Source organism: Lonchura striata, chromosome 17 (assembly GCF_046129695.1).
Source record: "Lonchura striata isolate bLonStr1 chromosome 17, bLonStr1.mat, whole genome shotgun sequence".
Taxonomy (NCBI): domain Eukaryota; kingdom Metazoa; phylum Chordata; class Aves; order Passeriformes; family Estrildidae; genus Lonchura; species Lonchura striata.
Window position 1 is genome coordinate 6,886,882 of NC_134619.1, and position 17,785 is coordinate 6,904,666.

Genomic DNA, 17,785 nt, shown 5'->3' on the forward strand with positions numbered 1-17,785 from the left:
GGCAGCGGAGCGCGGCGCCGCCGCGGGTGTGGGCGCGCCGGGAGCCCCGCACGGCGGCCCGGGGGCGGCGGGCGGCACCGCCTGGCCGGCCGGGGGCTGCCGGCCCTGCGCGCCCCGCACCGCGGCCCGGCCCGCCGAGGTAAGCAGCGAGCGGCCCCCGGCCCGCCCGGCCCCGCGGCGGGGACCCCCGCGCCCCGCTCCGCTCCGCTCCGCTCCGCCCGCCGCCGCGTCGCCATTTTGCCGCTCGCTCTTCCCCTCCCGGAGCGCGGCCGGGCCGGGCCCTCCGTCCCCTCCCTGCCGGGCCCGGCCCGCGGGGATGGGGAGCGGGCCCGCGGGGTGACAGGCCCGGGCGGCGCTGCCCGCGGGGTGACAGCGGGGAGGGGCAGCGAGGGGACGCGGGCGGCACGGCCGGGCCGGGAGGGGACAGGAGAGACGTCCCCGTGCTCGGGAGGTGACAGCGGCACCGGGCCGGGCGGAGCTCCCCGCGCCCGGGAGGTGACAGCGGCACCGGGCAGAGCTCCCCGCGCCCGCTGACCCCCGGGACAGGGGCAGCCCAGTCCCCGCGGCTCGGTGCGGATCATTGTCCGCCAGGCATGTGCGGGGCGCCTTTCCCTCCGTGTCAGTGCCCGGGGACAGAGCGGGCAGGCACGGGATAACGCGCCTCGAACACAAACTTTACACCCTCGAGAGCCTCGTCTGCGCCTGGTCGGAGCCATGTGCGGCAGGAGCGGTGTGTGCGCGCCTCGGGTGAGGTTCTCCCTCCTGGAGAGCCTCGATGGGTGGCACTCGGTTTGGGTGACAGCGGCAGGATGTGCTGTGTCCCTCCGGGGCTGCCCGGCCGCCAGCCGTGCCCAGGGAGGCAGCGGCTCGCAGGGCTTCGCTCGCCACGTGCTTCCCTCCTGGGGAAACTCCAACGAGGGCGATTCTTCCAGAGGAGCCTTTCCCTCTGCTTCCTTGTTTTTATTCCCTGCAAGTTTTTCCCGGCATCTCCACTTCTGTCAGGAGTTCATGGGAGCAACCACAGCTCCTCTGACAGCAACAGGGATGGCAGTGCCCTTTGGCATCCATCATCTCTGCTGGTCTCCTTGCATCTCTGCTGACACATGGCTTGTCCTGGGATTTGGCTTGTCCCTTGGTTTTTGGCATGCCGTACCTCTGGAGCTGTTGGGAAATTACTGATGATAGGTGGAGCAGGTTGACAGGTGACCAGGCAGTTGTCTTGCAGCAAAGTCCATCCATAGGGATGGGACTGGGATGGGAATCCTGGCAGGAGAACTTGGGGTCATGATCTGCAGTGCCTTTCCCCTGTTAACCATAAGGATGTTGTGGGAGGGTCACAGCCATCCCTGGCTATGTACACGCTCCTTCAGGCCTGATATAAATTAGTGGACAGGCATTTCTGCGTGGAATTATTTCCCCTTTCCTATTCTATGCCCAATTACTAGCTGCACCAGGCTGCCAGTGGCTTGGGAACTGTGCCTTCCATTCCCAAATGTCACTTCCCCTTTCCCTCAGCCATGAGTTTCCTCCTTTACCCTTGCTCCCAGCAGTGCCAGCTTGGCCTGCGTTCACAGGAGCTTTTTTTGCCCTGGAGCTGGAGTGAGACGTTTCAAAAATGTTGCCACAAAGTTTTAAGAAGTTACCTAGAAAGAGCTGGAGACCTCATAAGAAGCTACTGGGCCCAGCCTTCCCACACCATATCCCACCCCTGGCTCATGGCCAGAACCCGTGGATGTCTTCTCTTCCCATTACCAGTTGCAAAAGAGTTTTCAACAAATCCTTAAGGAAAGTGTGGAAGAGCACAGGCTGTTGCCTGTTTTCAGTATGTGTTACTCAAAAATGAGCGAGAAGTTTGAACATTACCAAAAAAAACCACAATGGTCTGATTTTTGCTCTGTATTTCCAGGACAATTCCTCTGTGATCCCTGGGGTTGTTTCAGTGTCCAGGGAGCAAATTTTGGCTCTTGCTGACAGGTTTATGAGATTTTTATTTTTCATTTGGTTAAAAAAATAATAGGGAAAATGCAAAGGAGTATTTAGTGTGGAAAAACAAGATTCAGAACTACTTGAGCTGGGCAGAGAGGATTCCTTTGAGGGGACAGATGTGTTAAGGGGGATGAGAGGTGTCCAGCTGCTGGAGCAGGGCTGAGCTGGGCACTTTGGATGTTTGGGGAAGGGAGAGTTGGGGGGATGCTCAGTGGTGTGCAGTGTCATGAGGCGCAGGAGGTGAGCACCAGAGATGTCAACAGGGTTTGTCCTGGCTGTCACTCTTTGCATGTCACTTCAAGCTGGGCAGTGAGGCAGGCAAGCAGGTTCTGTGCTCCATCGCCCATTGCGTTTTGGCACTGGCCCTGGCTGGATAGAGGTGTCAGTTCTGTGGGTTTCCCCTCAGTTTTCGCCCCATTGTAAGTACAGAAATGTTGTCTTCAGCTTTCACTTCACTGGGTTTCTCGTGAGTCTTTTTTTTCCCCTTTTTCCCTTGAGCAGCTTGAGTGAGGATTGCTCAGAGGTGCCAGGAGGCAGCATAGGAAGGAAGGGTATGGGTTTTGTTCCCGTCCTGCCTCAACAGCGACAACAAGGGACTGGCACATTTGTCCCTGGAGGACTGGGGACAGTAGCAGTGCCCACACTGCTGTGGTGGGAGTGGAGCAGCAATTTGGGAAGGAACCACAGGGACCCCTCTGTACTTGCCCCAGAAAGGAGCTGCTGTGAGGCAGGCTACAAACTCCTACCCAGCTCTCCCACCAAAAGAGCCCAAATTAGTTGAATCAGTGATCCCCATGTTCAGCACCAAATGCCACAGAGCCAGTTGCCCAGCTGGAATTTCTCACTTGATCCGATTAACCTTTGTGCCCATGCAAACAACCACATATGTGTCACCAGCCAAGCACATGCTGGAAGCTCTTGCCAGCTCTTGGAGTATGTGGGCTGCATCCCACATGGAAAGTCCCTGATCCTACATTGAAAGTCCCAGGGCAAACCTCAGAAAGAACTGCTGGACCCTTGTTGGTGGTATGGCTGGCAGTCTGGCCACACAGGAGATGCTCCTCTATCCTCTGGGCATGAGGACAGACAGGATGAGTGTGGATGCTTTTGGGAATCAGCTCCTTCGAGTTAAATGATGCTAAACATGTGGGAGGAGTTGCAGGTGATGAGTCAAATCCGTGTTTTAAAAAAACGCCGGGTGAACATCAGCATCCCGTCCCAGCCAAGATATCAAGGTCATGGTGGTCCAAGGAATCTCTTCCCAAGGGCCTGATGGTCTCATTGTGAAGGCATGGAGGACTTCTTTTCCCCAAATCCATATATGGCATCTCCCAGAGCAGCCCCCATCCTCAGATGTGCCTTTGCGTCTGCTGTCGGGAGGGGAAGAAGGAACTTGAAGCTGGAGGCAGAGCCAGTCTTGCCGTGGGCTTCCTCTTGGCACTGCTGAATGGAGGGGTGTCCTACTACCCACTTCCAACAGGAGTGAGAGTGGGTCTTGTGCAATAATTCCTGACATTCATTATTTATAGAGAAGCCAAATTGAATTATTAATACGGAAAATTCAGATAACATTAACAATTCTCAGTTTATAACAGTTTCCCATTAATAAGGAAAATTGGAAATTTATCATTACATCTGTTCATTAAAACTCACTTTTTTTTTTTTTTTTGCTTTTGGTGTCTTAGACTAAAGCGGAGAAATAAACGAAGAGGAAAAGCCATTTATTCACTACTTCTCTGGGCAAAGTCAGCCCATAATTTTTAATAAAGTCTTTGCCATTGTATGTGAAGGGGAAGCCAGGCTGTAATGAAAGCAGCTTTCCAGCCATGTCTGTGGCGTTCCTCAACTGTAGAACAAATACTCGGAAGCACGTCCCGTTTCTTCTCTTTGTGGGAATCTTGAAGCTGCATGATGGTTTTCTCATTTCCCTCCCTCTCCAGCAGCTCTCCTTGCTTCCACCATGTGTTGTTCCCAGCTCTGAGGAGTGAATTTTAACACCTCCCCTGCTTCTTTCAGAGATGGCGGATTCCTATACCTGCAAAGGTGGAAGGAAAACTGCAGGCTCTAACAAACCCACTGCCAGCAAAGAAAGCAGGACGGAGACAAGGATAAACCCACCGGCAGAGCTGCCCAAGCTGGGTAAGGAGCTGATTTGTCCTTTCAGTGGAGGAAGATGGGGTGGAGGGGATGAGCCTAGAGGCAGGAGTTGGGGGGTGGCTGCCAAAACAAGTGGCCTGGGTCTTGATGTGTCTCTGCTCCTCACTTCAACTCACCAGTGAGAGCTGTGCTGGCCAAAAAGCCCCAGCTCTGCGAGCTGGTTGCTGGGAGCAGGAGGGGAGGGATGGAGATGGTCTCTCCCTTCAGAGAGGCATGTGTCTGGCTTAACGAGATGGGTGTCTCGCTGCCTATTTATCGTGTTGGTAGCTAAGTGTTACATCAAAGGATGGAAAGGCTTAAATGAGTTCAGGCCATCTGCTGCCTCCCGTGTCGCGGCCCCCGGGGTGGAGGCTTGCTAGCATACAAGCCCCAGGGGACCCTCACACTAAGGGCTGTCACGCTGATGGATGGCTGATTTCTCTATCCAGGAATCTCCAGGCCCAAGGAGATTTTTCCTCCTGTCTGTTTATGCTGGGCAGATCCTCTCTATGAATGAGGGTCCCACTGCCTTTGGCTTGGTAAGGGCAGCTCTGGATGCCGAGGGGTGCCTGCACCCCTGGAGTGGGTTGGACCCCAGCGATGTAGCTCAGACGGGGCTTCCAAAATCAGTGGCTTTGTGGGGAAATGCGTGTGCCCTAAATGTTTCCCAGATGCCACTGTTACCTTGAGGGGATTAAAGCCATAATTGCAAACAGAGGAGCATAACTTATTGCTAAAGGGAATGAACTCCAGCTGTCCGCAGTATGAACACGCCTGTGTTCAGGAGACCGTTTTTCCCTGTGTCACGTCTTATCAGCACCTCGTTTGCAGGGGAGCTGGCATTGCCTTCCAGAGGGGCATCTCCATCCTTGATAGGACAGAGAATGGCCAGTCTTGAGCTGAAGGTGCAAGGCAGGCAGCAGAATTACTGGGACAGCAGCTCCTCTGGCACGGCTGGTGATGTGTGCTGTGTCTGTTTGCAGGAAATGCAACCAGTGACAAAACTGAAGGCAGGAAGAAAGGAAGACCCAAGGCTGAGAACCAAGCACTGAAAGATATCCCTGTAAGACCCCACACACTCCAGTCCCTGAGTCCTCGCTGCTTCACTCTGTCTGATGTGTCCTGCACTGTGCACTCCAGCCAGCTCCTTTCCAGGGTTAAACCTGCCTTCCCTGTGGTTATCCATTATCTTCCAAAACCCTGGTTAAGGAACTGTACCCCTTTCCAGCTTTGCTTTCCCAGGGCCATGTCCAGATGACTGGATCCTGTCACAGCCATGTCAGGCTTAGCTAATGAACCGGCAGCAATGGCAAGGGGGTGATTTATTCCCTGTAGAGTTGTGCAGTTTAATTCTTGCCTGGTACCATGGACAACACATGGAGCAGTTTGTCATGAGAGCAGGGGCATGGGGTGATTTATGGACTAGATGAAATGTGGGGTGATTAAATCAGCCAGGTGACTTCAGGCCTGATTTATTCCCCAGCCTGGTAGGGAGTGTGCATGTGCTCTGGGAAGCACGGCAAGGTAAAGCCTCAGCAGGAATCATTAGCCTATGGAGCCTGCAGCATCCCAGCAGCTCTCACTGGAGTGAGCACTGATACACTGAAACACATTGCTGGGGTTCACTTCATGACTGGTGGTGGAAGAGATGAACAGGAATGATCAGAGGTCCCATGTGCCCTCCCAGCTCTCTTGGGATACATCAGCACACACCCAGACACAGGGTGCACTTCACTCAGCTATCTCTTGTTTCTTCTGTTCCCAGCTCCCCCTGATGAACCAGTGGAAGGACGAATTCAAAGCCCACTCTAGGGTGAAATGTCCCAATTCAGGCTGCTGGCTGGAGTTCCCCAGCATTTATGGCTTGAAGTATCATTATCAGCGCTGCCAAGGGGTAAGAAAACTGGAGAGCTGTCTGTCCTTTCCAGTGGCTGGTTCTTCTATTGCCATCTGCAGGGTAAAGGTGCTCTCAGGCCTTAAACACCAGGAAAAACATCAGGTTAAAATGAGGAAATGGGGAGGGCAGAGATGGGCCAGGAGCAGTTTGTGAGGTGTGTGTGTGTGTGAGAGGGACTGAGATCTCTGCAGCTCAGTGTGAGGTCTGGCCCAGGGGGATCATGGACTTTGCATAACCATTTGGAAGGGCAGAAGGGTATTACACATGATTTGTGTTCATTCTTTGTGTCAGAAAAAGCTTCTCTTTTGTGATCTAACATCTAACATCTGTGCTCACCTGCCTCTCCCTGCTCCACTCAGGGTGCTATCTCGGAGAAGCTGACGTACTCATGCTCATACTGCGAAGCTGCCTTCACCTCCAAAACCCAGCTGGAAAAGCATCGGCTCTGGAATCACTTAGACCGGCCAGTGCCAACCAGCAAAGCAGAAAACAAAGTGCCCAAGGCCATTGGGAAGAGCAGTGGAAAGAAAAGGTACCAGGCTGTGGCTGGGCTGTATGGCAGTGGCACAGGGATGGGTGGGAGAAGGGGAACATGCCTGCCTCCATTCCTACAACCTGGGCTGGCGAGGGGGGAGAGGTGTCAGGACACTTGTCTAACAAGCCCTCTTTAAACAAGCCCTCTGTGCTTTGCCCTAGACCTGCTGAGAGTTCAGCTTGCCCCACCATCCATCCCAAACAGGCAAAGACGGAAAAAGCCGTGGCCCAGGAGCACGCGGAGAATGGCGAGTGCCTGGCGGAGAGCCGGGAGAGCAAGGAGTTCCAGATCGCAGCGGCCGAGGCCATGGCAGCTGCCACCCCCACGGCCAAATCCTCGAGTGGCAAGGACGTCGGGCAGCAGCGGGGCAGCCAGGCCTCGCTGCAGGAGGAAGACCCCGAGAGGATGAAGCACAGTAAGATTAGAGCCCAGGGCTACGCTGGTTCAGAAGGTGTCCCGCAGGAAGGGGCTCTGCTGCGGCCAGCACTGCTGAGAGTGTCCCTGAATCCAAGGGATAGCCAAGCCTTGTTTCCAGACCTTGATAACTTTTCCTGCCCTCCAGTTTCTTGCAGCTTCACTGGGAGTTAAAAACCCACTGTAGCTGTGGTGGAAATATTTCTAAAGGACCTATGTGATGGTTGGATTTGATGGTCTTAGAGATCTTTCCAACCTTAACAATCCTATGGTAGGATTGGAAATGGGTTGAATTCCTGGCAGCACAGCAAGCTGCTGTGTCAGCCTGTCTGTCCTCTATGAGTGTGTTAAACCAGGATGGTTCTGGCAATCCCATCTTCCTGAAGGATTGGGACAGGGTGAGGAGTCTCCATCTGTCCATGGCCACTGCTGAGCTGGTGTAGGGCAGTGGTTGTCCCCATCATGGTTTCCACTGTTTACAAGACGAAAGCAAATCACCACAGCCACATGTGGGAGCTGCTTAGTTTTGCACTAGATAGAGCCACCACTTTCACTCATTGAATTAATCCTGAATAACAGATTTATCCTGATTTTGTGGAGTGGGAAGCAGCAGTCTGTTAGTGTTTAGTGGGTGGGTGCTTCATTTGACAGCCTTTGACCCACTCCTAACATGGAGTGTGTGGCCACCCCATGCCCCAGGATTGATGAATCCCCCTGGCAGTACAGTTATTTGACCAAATCTTTCTCTCTGTTTCTCTCTTTTGAGTCAGGAAGGAAACAGAAAACTCCTAAGAAGTTTACAGGGGAGCAGCCATCCATCTCGGGGACATTTGGACTGAAAGGTAATACAGGACAACTCTGGCCAGCTGTAGGTTTTACCTTCTCCCTGGGGCATTGCAGGGAAATCCCTTCCCCAAGATCCCTCCCTGTGGTGGAGCCAGACAAAGCCCAAGGATCTCACACTGGAGTAGCTGGCACCTTTTACCATGAGAGAATCATAAAGGGAGTGAAAAGCTGTAGCAGAGCTGGGACTGATAACAACCCTGTCTGCTGTGTTCTGGAGCCTGGTGCTGTGGAATGAGGGAAGGGAGGAAAAGGATCCGGGTATGTTCATCTGTAACACAAGAGTAATGACCTGCTGACTCCAGCGAGATATGAGAAACATCATCTCATCACCATCCCACGATGCTGGGGTGTCACAGCATTTCCAGTGGCATTGGGAAGGAACTCTGCTGTGTAGAAGGGCTCATGACGCACCCATCCCTCAGACTCCATCTCCAGGGCTGGTCGCCCACATTCAGGAGAATGAAACCAAGGGAGAGGAGACATGTTGCCGGGATGTTTGCTGAGAGGAGGCCCAGGAATTGGCTGCTGCAGCCTGACAAAGCAAGAACAAGTGGGACTTTGGTCATGCTCCATAAATACACCCAAATGGGCTAAGAAGGAGGGGGGAATCCTGGAGCATCCCTCGAATGAGAGCAACTGGATTCAGGCTGACTAGGAGATACGTTCAGCCAGAGAAATAGGAAGCACATTTCCAGGCACTGCAGGAGGCAGCACCTTCCAGTATGAGGCACTTGAGGGAGAAGCACTAATGGCTTTGAAGGAATTGAACACTGACGAGCAGGCTGGATATGGTCTCTGTGATTTCCTTTCCTCTGGCTCCTGGGAAGTCTGGGCTTGTTTCCCTTATCTTCCCCACAGAGGAGCTGCTGGAGACTGAATGGTCTGCTGTGGGTTCCTGGAGAACAAGGTGTCCCCATGACCCACTGCCTCTGATGGAAGGTGAAGATGGGGCAGATGTTTGCTTACGCTCCCCAAGTTCCATGTGGCAGTCACTGCCCAAAAATGAGGGTGCCCCAGCACATCATGGGGTGCTGTCACCATTCAGATCCTGGGTTTGCAAGAGTCACAACCCCCAGGTTTAGCGGAATGTGGATCTGACCCTGGTAGTCACCTCACTGCCTCCGGCATCTTCTGTGGAAGCGCAGGCACAGGGCTGAGCTGCACATGGATTTGGGGCTGCAGGGGAGTTAAACAGCCTTTCCAGTGCTGGAATGTCAGCAGGAACATCCCTTTTACACACTGAACTTGCTGTTCCAATTCCCTCTTTCAGTTTCTTGCAAAACACCCTATTCCCTTCTCCCCAGCCTGTCTGCTTGGCTGGAGGCATCCTACCTCACTTTGCCATGGAGTTTCCATAGTTCATAAACATGTGTTGGGGAAAATGATGCTGTTTGTAAAACACCACAAGCTGATAGAATATTGCTTGTCATAATTATGAACCTGAGCCTGCATGTACAGCCTTGGCAGACATGCAGCCAGCTCAATGTCCCTGGCATAGAGGGAGATTTTTTTACCTGTTAAATGTGAGTTGCTCTGAAGGCATTAAAGCAAGTAGTGAATGTAAATCCTCTTTCTTTACAGGTCTTGTCAAAGCAGAGGACAAAGCAAAAGCTCATCGAGCCAAGAAGCTGGAGGGAAATGCCAACATGGAGGAGCTGAAAAAGAAACCTCCAGGAGTTGGTGTGAAGAAGGAAACGTCTGTGCATCCACCAACAGGTGAGGCTGGTGGGGGCAAAGCACAGGCAGCAGCTCTATGTGCAGTGCAGTTCCTTTTCTGTGCACTACCCCAGGCCTGAATGGTCTTTACCTTCATGCCTCCATCCCCTTCACCTGCAGCTCATGGTCCCCACACCCCTCTTGGCAGAGCAGGTTGTTTGCTGGGTGAGTTTTCTGGCAGATTTGTCAGGAGAAGCAGCACAAAGTCAGAGGTAGGAGCACACAGCTCCTGCCCTTTTGAGATATAACACAGATGTGGAAACAGCCACTGCTGGAAAAATGTTGGTGCTGCCACAACTGCCATCCTGAGGGGCACCTTACCTTCAGTTCACTGCCAGGTCAATGTGATGAAAGTGCTGAGAGTTGAATGCCAAGTTCCACCTGGCTTCACTGTGAGTCAGCATGTGACCCACGTGATGGTGGCATTTTTCTAACATCATTCCCATGAATGACACCCATGCATAACTCTGGGCATAATTACGCCTTCCCTGAGCCTCGAGGTGCAGCCTACACCCAGCACAGGTTGCTTGCTTTCCCTGAGAGCTCTGACAGCAGGAGGAACGCAGGATGTGCAAGATAAACACAGCTGCAGTGCCTTGCACTGCTTTCAAATTCAAATAAACCACTCTCTGATCTCACAGCCATGCAAGAGCATCCAAATAAACAGACTTGGCGGATTTTATTCAGCCTGGGTTTCCCTTGCTGGAAGGCCAGCACTGCTCTGCTGAGAACACGGCGTGAACTCTGGGCCTGGGAGCTGCTTTTGGCCCCACATATCTCTTATTTTGGGCTTTTTAAAGGCCAGTCACAGCCATTCAAATAAACAGATGCCTGGAAGCCAGCAGTCCCCCAGTTTCCTCCGAGTCTGTCGGGAAGAGGATTGCCAGAGAGGCTTTCCAGGCACACGTCCGGATGGAGCTGAGACACTCACCTTTGTTTCACTCCCGCTAATTGTTTCATTAGGCAGGGGGAGGTTATTCCAAGCAGGGCAGGGTCAGGTGGCTGGGGGCATCATCATCTTTTTATAACTCCCAGTGTGCAGGATATCAAAGTGGTTGGAAAGACCTAGGTTTTTCCCCAGGTCACCAGGTCTGGTAACTCCACATAAAATTGACCCAGTGACCCAGTTTACTTAGGCAGCTGCAGGAGAGTGGGACAGGGAGAGCTGCATGGTTCATGTCCAGTTTTGGCTTTGCCTGGGAGAGTGTATCTCTTTTTTTTTTAATATCAGGAACTTTCCCACTTCACTGCTTTACAACTTACCAAATCAAGCAGCCAAGGCAGGTTGGATAACACCTCTCTTCTCTCCCTCACCAGCAAACCCTGAGGACCAGTGGCAGCGGGAGATCAGCGAGAAGGGGGAAGTTTCCTGTCCAACCTGCAGTGTTATAACTAGGAAAACTATTGTGGGACTAAAAAAACACATGGATGTCTGCCAGAAAGTAAGACCTTGCTTTATTCAGTCAAACACATGGATTTTTTTGGGGAATGGATGTATGTGTGCCTCTCATAAATGTGCAATGGTTCTCCTACAACCTTTCTGGCCTGTGTTTGATAGAAACACTGGTTGGTCATCTCAGCTTGCTGGCTGGCTTGCATTGACCCAGAGGGATCTGGACACTAATTCTCAGCAATTCTAAATCCCTTTGTGATCTGGGCCCCTTGTCCCAGTGTCTCAACAGAGTTGGGTATTTCTAGTAGCTAAACAAATAGTTTTGAGGCTGGAGAGATTGTTGGAGTTGTCTCTAATCTGGCCTCCTCTGGAGCCCTGGCTGTGGGGTTTCACTCTGTGCTGTGCCTTGTATCAGACCAGGTAAACTGGTTGCCTGAGAGCGTGTCTCAGGCAAATTCTGAGCCTGGATGTGCTCAGGCAGACTGTCAGGATGCAGGAGATCAGTAATGGTGCAGTGAAAAATTGTCTCTGTGCCACACCACCATCCATCAGAGCACAGGATTACATCTTCATCCGTCACCTGGCGGAGCCATCACCACAGAAAGCCAACGTGGAATCGATGCCTCCTGCTTTGAAAATATGTGGCTGGGCTTTGATTCCACATTCATTTGCTGTAAGTGCCTCCCAAGCCATCGCCTTGCTGTTTATACAGCAGTGGGAGGCTGCTCTCCCTCCCAAACCCCATACTACAGCAACGCTGGGCAGAATCCTGCCACCTCTGATATCCTCCTGGCCTCAGTGGAGTGGGGATCCTGGCCATAACTGGTCATATTTCCTCTACTTTGGAGCATCTCCCAAGCCAGGCTGGCTCTGTGCAGGCTGCACAGCCAGATGACCTGCTGAGCAGGGCTCTGCTGGAGCAGTCAGCGGTGTCTTCCCTGCTGGAAATATGCCAACCCTATATTCAGCTGAAGATTTCGGGCTCCAGCCCTTGGAGTGGGTGTTCTGTCACACTTCCTGAGAGGGAGAGCCATTGCCAGAGCTGGCTGTGCTGCTCTGGGAGCTGGGGTGCTTCATGGAAACCAAGGCAGGACAGTCCCTGTGTTCCAGGTGTGTGACCAGAGGTCCAGCTCTCAGCATTCCATCTCTGAAATGAACCTGTGCCACAGCCTTAGTGAGACCCTGCTGCTACAGCCATGTGGGATCCCTATCAGAGCCAGCCTGGGTTGAGGCACCCTCTCTTTTTAATGACTGATATATTCCTTAGCTGGACAATGGGAAAGGATGTGCAGGCTCCCAAAACTCTTACTAAAAAAAAAGGAGCAGTCTGCACTAAGCAGTCTGCTTAGTGACTTGTTTCCTTTGGTTTTGGAAAGGAAATAAGGGATTGGGAGAGGGTTGCAACATGCTTGGGCCTAAAAGAGGCAAGGGCAGTTATATCCTCCTGGTATCCCAGGGGGGAGGGATTGTTGGAATGTGGACATGGTATGTTTTTAACTGTTCACCAGAGGAGTAAATCCCAAGTTAGCTGCTAGTGGCATCTAATGAGTGAAAGAGCTGTTAGCATCTACCTTGTTAGGATGAAGTGCTTGGGTCTGGGACAAGATTGACTGATGGGAGTGCAGGTACCATGAGTCACTCCCAACTGACTGCAATGAGTCTATTCTTCATTTTCCCGGAGTTCCATAATGAGGAGAGATTTGCAGATCCATCTTCATTGCCTCTCCAGCTTTTAGTTCAGTCTTACTTCACCTTCACCACACTCCCTTCAATCATCTGTCAGGAGAAGCAGAAATGACCACAGCTGGCCCGGCATTGGCTCCCTGTGGAGATACTCAGTCTCTTGGTGCCCAGAGCATGAACCTTCTGAATCAGTAAATTTAGCAAAAGTCAAGATATGTTCACCCACTGTGCAAATGACCCTTGTACCTCAGGGTGTGCAGTTCATGCATCTCCCCACATGCTCAGGAGGCCGAGTTGGGTCAAACAGCAGGGCAATGAGAGATAGAAAATATCCTCCTGTGATTGTGTCCTTAACTTCACACAACCCAGGCACCCAGAAATTGCACTGTACACCAGCATCTGTCTTACTTAACAAGACTGCAGAGCACAGTCCACTGGCATTGGTAGATCAAAGCTTTTTCTCTCTCTAACCCTTTTACAGGAAGAGTAAGACACCAGATCCAGATGTTTCAGTGAGGCCTTAAATCTAAATAAAAAATGGAATGTTTTCCAAAAATTGGGGCATGTGGGTTTGATAACGATATCCAGAGAGAACAGAGAGAAAGCTCTGAGCTGCAGGCAGGGCCTGGGAAGGGAAACAGGGGTGCTGTGTTGCCTGCTGGGTCCCACCACTGGGTACTGCTGCAGCAACAGCCACCCAGGGGTTATTGACCAGCAGCAGCAGCCCATAGAAGGATGTGGCCTGTCTGGTGACTTGCCTTTAATTCCTTCAGCTGCAGGATGCCTTGAAGTGTCAGCACTGTAAAAAGCAGTTCAAGTCCAAAGCTGGGCTGAATTACCACACCATGGCTGAACACGTCAGCAAGGTAAGGGAGCTGGGCTGTGTTCGTCTTGTGCCTCCTTTCTCCATGCAGGTGAGAAAGCCATCCATCAAAAGTCCCCTCTCCATGAACTTTGTAAAGCAGGGATCCACCTTTGGAGCATTTCACACACTGCTCCTGGATGGTGGCCTTCCCCTTCCTGCCAAGGAAAACATTTCCTCCTCAGGCAGTGAGTTAGGCTCATGTTGACACTGATAAGTAGAGCAGAGGACTGAAAAAATAAAACAGGGTTTCAGATCCCAACATGGGGAAGATCTGGTGAGTATGGTGAGGTGGATTTTGAGTGGCAAAGCTCTGCTTCCAAAACTGTGCCTGCAAATCTGGGACTGATGGGTTCTGCCTTGCACGAATCTCAAAATCTGGTCTTTAGCTCTCCAACGTACATGGGAGAAGCAGCCACAAAATTTATCATGAATAAATTTTGTACATCTCTGAGATACCAGAGCAAGGCATAACTACATTTCTATGTGTCCCATGCTTACCAGTTGTGACTTGTCTTTTACCTGTGCCTTAATCTCCTGCTCTTCAGAACTGTTCCTGGGTTTCTCAGCTGGCCTTTTGGGTGTAATCACAAGAAAGGCATGAGCAGATCCAGCACATACCAACAAAGCAGTGAGAGATCCAGCTCTCCAAATGAGAGGTTCCCTCCAGCCCAGGGCAGCTCCCTGCAAGGCAGGGCTTTACCATCCACTCCTGGCACAGAGGACATGAGTAAATGGTTGACTCTGTCGCTTCTGTTACTTCCTTATTTCCAGCCTGTTCCTGTGGAAACCGCTGGACTTGGTGAACAGGAAGAGCGGGAAAGGCTGAGGAAAGTGCTAAAGCAGATGGGAAAACTGAAATGCCCCAATGAGGTACGAGAACAATTCTTGTTTCTCGTTCTGTGAAAAAGTGGAAGGAGTGAGTCCCATGTAGAAGGGGACATGTACTCTCCAGGCATCCCTTGGCATGTGCTCAACATTTCCACCTTAGCTCAGCCATCCCAATCCCTGTCCCAGTGGCTCTGTGCACTCCAGCAACAGGACAGCCCTGCAGGATGGTGGGCACAGGGCAGACTGAGGAGCACTGGAGGGCAGGTTCTGCCTCCTGAGCTCAGGAAGGAGCACAGCCTGCCCTGGGCACAGCATAAAACCAAACCATAACCACACCAAAACCAGAGCCAAGCGGGTTGCAGACAAGTCACGAACAGGTAAGGGAGGCGTGTGGCAGAGGTTTGCCCCGCGGGTGCTTTGCTCTCCGTGCAGGCAGCACCTCCCCAGTGCTTTCCCCTCCCGCTGCCTGCTGTGTGTCTGTCCAGAGAGCTCTGTCTGTGTGTTGGGGCAGGGAGTGCCGGGGCAGGGACAGCTCCTCCCATTCCTCCAGGGCATTGTCTCTTGTGTCTGCGCCTGGCTCTTTGGGAACTGTCAAATTCCCTAACACTTGGACAGGATGGGTTGGCAGAGCTGCTCTTCAGAGTGGGCTCCTTGGGAATGTTCCTCCCTGGAGAAACGGCACCCCAACCTTTTCGACGTGGCCACGTGAAACCCCAGCCCTCCTTAACCCTTCCCTTTCTCCCCATCTCCGTAGGGTTGCGTGGCCAACTTCTCCAGCCTGATGGGCTACCAGTACCACCAGAAGCGGTGTGGCAAGCAGCTTGCCGAGGCCGACAAGCCCGTGTTCAGCTGCCCACACTGTGGCAAGAAGTACAAATCCAAGGCTGGCCACGACTATCACGTGCGGTCAGAGCACGCGGCCTCGGTGAGCGCCCCGGACGCCTCCGCAGCCCGAGGAGCGGGGCCATCCCCCCCCGGGGGGGACTGCAGAGCTGCGGAGCCCGTGGGCAGGACAGAGCCGGGCAGGGCCGGGCCGGGCAAGGCAGGTGCAGACGTCATCGGGCCGGTGTTGTTTTCTCCCCCAAATCGCCGTGCGTGTGTGTTGTACCATGCAGTGTTGGGGGGAACAGGGTACACCCTCCTCCACCCCTCCAAAAATGCTGTTTATGGGAGTGGTCAGCAGCATTCCCTTTCCCCAGTGCCCACAGGGCTTTAATCCAGCCCACCTTGCATCCATGCTGTGCAGGAAGAAAAAAACAGACCTCAGGCCGCTCCCTCTCAAGTGCCGGCTGCTTGCCAGTGCTGGGGTGGCAGGATCTATCCCTGGGGAGCATCCCTTTCTGTTCTGTTGATCCCTACTGACAGTGCATCCAACGCTAATCACTCCCTAAATCTAATAACTGGAGACATGTATCCACATGGGAGCACAGAGGGACACAGACTATGGCTGCTGCTGGGCTGAGGGAGGCGGGTGCTCCCCTTGCTCCCATGCTCCAGCGCAGAGGCACAAAGCAGCTCTGGAAACACACAGCCCAAATGCCAGCATCCCCATCCTGGGCCTGGAGAGCTCACTTGTTCTCTTGTCATGCCCTCCGTGACTCTGTCTCTCTTGCAGCCTCCAGAGGAGCCAGAGGTGAAGCCGGAGCCTGGTCCCATAGAAGATTTTGAGCGGACCCCGAGCGGCCGCATCCGTCGGACGTCGGCCCAAGTGGCCGTCTTCCACCTCCAGGAGATAGCAGAGGACGAGCTGGCCAGGGATTGGACCAAACGGAGGATGAAGGATGACCTGGTGCCTGAAACAAAGCGGGTGAGCAGCCTTTAGTTCTCCTTTTGGTTTTGCACTAACTGTACATGGAGACCCAAGGATTCTAGCCTGGCTCCAGCTGTACACGGAGATTCCAGCCTGGCCCCAGCTGGTTGAGGGCTCACATGTCTCACTTGCTGTGCCTTAAATTATTAGCTGTGATGGCAGATTTATTGCTGAAGAGCCCACCCAGCACAGGCTGAGCTGCTGTGGCCTGGAGGCTCCCAGCAGCAGGCAGCTGTGCCCTTTGGAGGAAGAGGTGGTGCACTGTGAAGAGATCGAGGTCTGGCCCCGAGAGTATTGGGGTTGGGAGGTCATTTCTGGTCCATGCTGAGCAGGGAAGTAGAGGCTGGCAGCCAAGAGGAACACATGAAGAGAGCAGATCGGATTTGAAACCATCTCCCTTGTTCTGTCAGAGAGCAAAGACGCCCCAGGCAGAAATCCCTCCCATCCACGTCTCTTCCTTAACTTCTGGGAGATGTTTTCCTGGAGGTTAAAGGCCTGCAGCATCCCAGAGCAGTGCTGCTGGGAGCAGAGGAAGGCAGTGAGAGGAGACAGGACTGAACCCCCCAAGCTCCAGCAGCAGTGCACTCGTGGCTCAATGCTGTGGGGTTTGCACAGGGCCCCAAAGGCTGGAGCTTTTTCTAGGCATTTGGAGCGAGTACACATTAAACCAAACCTCCCTTCTGCCTGTGGGAGGACGTGATTATTCCTGGGGGTGTACTAAAGCTAAAATTCCCTCCAGGTATGCTCCTTCTGGTCTGTAAAAGGAATGGAGCCGCAGTAAATTATAAACCTTTTCAGTGTAAAGGGGAAAAAAGAGAGGGAATAGGAGTTCTTTTTGTTTGCCAGGACTCAATGCAGAGTCTCTGCATGAGGTGCAGCCTGTTTCCTGAGCAGGTGACTCTGCAGTTAGGTGCCAGGCCTATTCCCTGCTCTGAAGAGTTGGGCATCTCTTGTCCAGTGCTCTGAAATTCACCCTGGCAAGATATTGGGCACATTGCAAAGATGGAAGTGAGTATCAGAGGGCATCAGGAGACTGTGAACAATCCCAGCCCAGAGGACCTACTCCAAGCCATGAGAACAGCCCCAGTCTCAGAGCCAGCTTGGAGAATGATGGTGGTCACCCCAGGAAAAGGGGTGGCAGGACAGCAGAGCTTGCACCAAATTGCCTTCCTGCTCCCACAGGCTGTCCCATGCTGTCCTGGCACCTGTGTGTGCTCAGCAGAAGTGCCACCATGGTCCTGCAGAAACCCAGAGAAGCTAAGCCTGGCTCAGCTCTGGTCTGCATGTGGTGGACAGCTGGAAAACCAGCACAGAAACAAACCAGCAATTTCTTTACCCCTCTTGGCATTCCAGTGAGGCACTGGCACAGGAGTGGATCCAGCTGCAGCACTGCTATCTACCTTGGGACAGAGCTGGGCATTTCAGGCCAGAATTGCTTGCAAACATTTTATTTTCCCGGTGCTTGGTATTGCCATTGTTGATTTCCAGATGACTTCAGCTGCAATGCATTAATAACTTTAAAAAAACAAGCCCAAAGTAGCTGTTTCATTTCAGATGCTGTGGGAGAAGAGATGTGCTGCTCTCTTTTCCCCTCTCCTGTCTCAGCTCTTGCATTCTTCTCTTTCCACTTGGAATTGTTCCCTTTATTCATGACTTTGGGTATTTTCTGTTTGAAT

General features: G+C 52.8%; 1 protein-coding gene across 4 annotated transcripts in view; it reads left to right on the top strand.

Moving 5' to 3' along the window:
- The window catches only part of ZNF512B (zinc finger protein 512B), a 29,935-nt gene that overhangs the window by 189 nt on the left and 11,961 nt on the right, over positions 1 to 17,785 (top strand). Inside the window, exons 1-13 of one of the 4 annotated variants that reach the window (XM_021527300.2) lie at positions 76 to 139; positions 4,003 to 4,125; positions 5,106 to 5,185; positions 5,888 to 6,016; positions 6,379 to 6,551; positions 6,716 to 6,969; positions 7,739 to 7,810; positions 9,396 to 9,530; positions 10,848 to 10,972; positions 13,380 to 13,472; positions 14,243 to 14,341; positions 15,054 to 15,341; positions 15,915 to 16,106. In XM_021527300.2, coding sequence (XP_021382975.2) covers positions 4,005 to 4,125; positions 5,106 to 5,185; positions 5,888 to 6,016; positions 6,379 to 6,551; positions 6,716 to 6,969; positions 7,739 to 7,810; positions 9,396 to 9,530; positions 10,848 to 10,972; positions 13,380 to 13,472; positions 14,243 to 14,341; positions 15,054 to 15,341; positions 15,915 to 16,106 — 1,761 coding nt within the window. In that variant the 5' untranslated portion in view covers positions 76 to 139; positions 4,003 to 4,004. Of the gene's footprint in view, positions 1 to 75; positions 140 to 4,002; positions 4,126 to 5,105; positions 5,186 to 5,887; positions 6,017 to 6,378; positions 6,552 to 6,715; positions 6,970 to 7,738; positions 7,811 to 9,395; positions 9,531 to 10,847; positions 10,973 to 13,379; positions 13,473 to 14,242; positions 14,342 to 15,053; positions 15,342 to 15,914; positions 16,107 to 17,785 lie in introns of those variants that run through there. The other 3 variants (XM_021527299.2, XM_077786996.1, XM_021527301.3) reach the window with 3 other exon arrangements.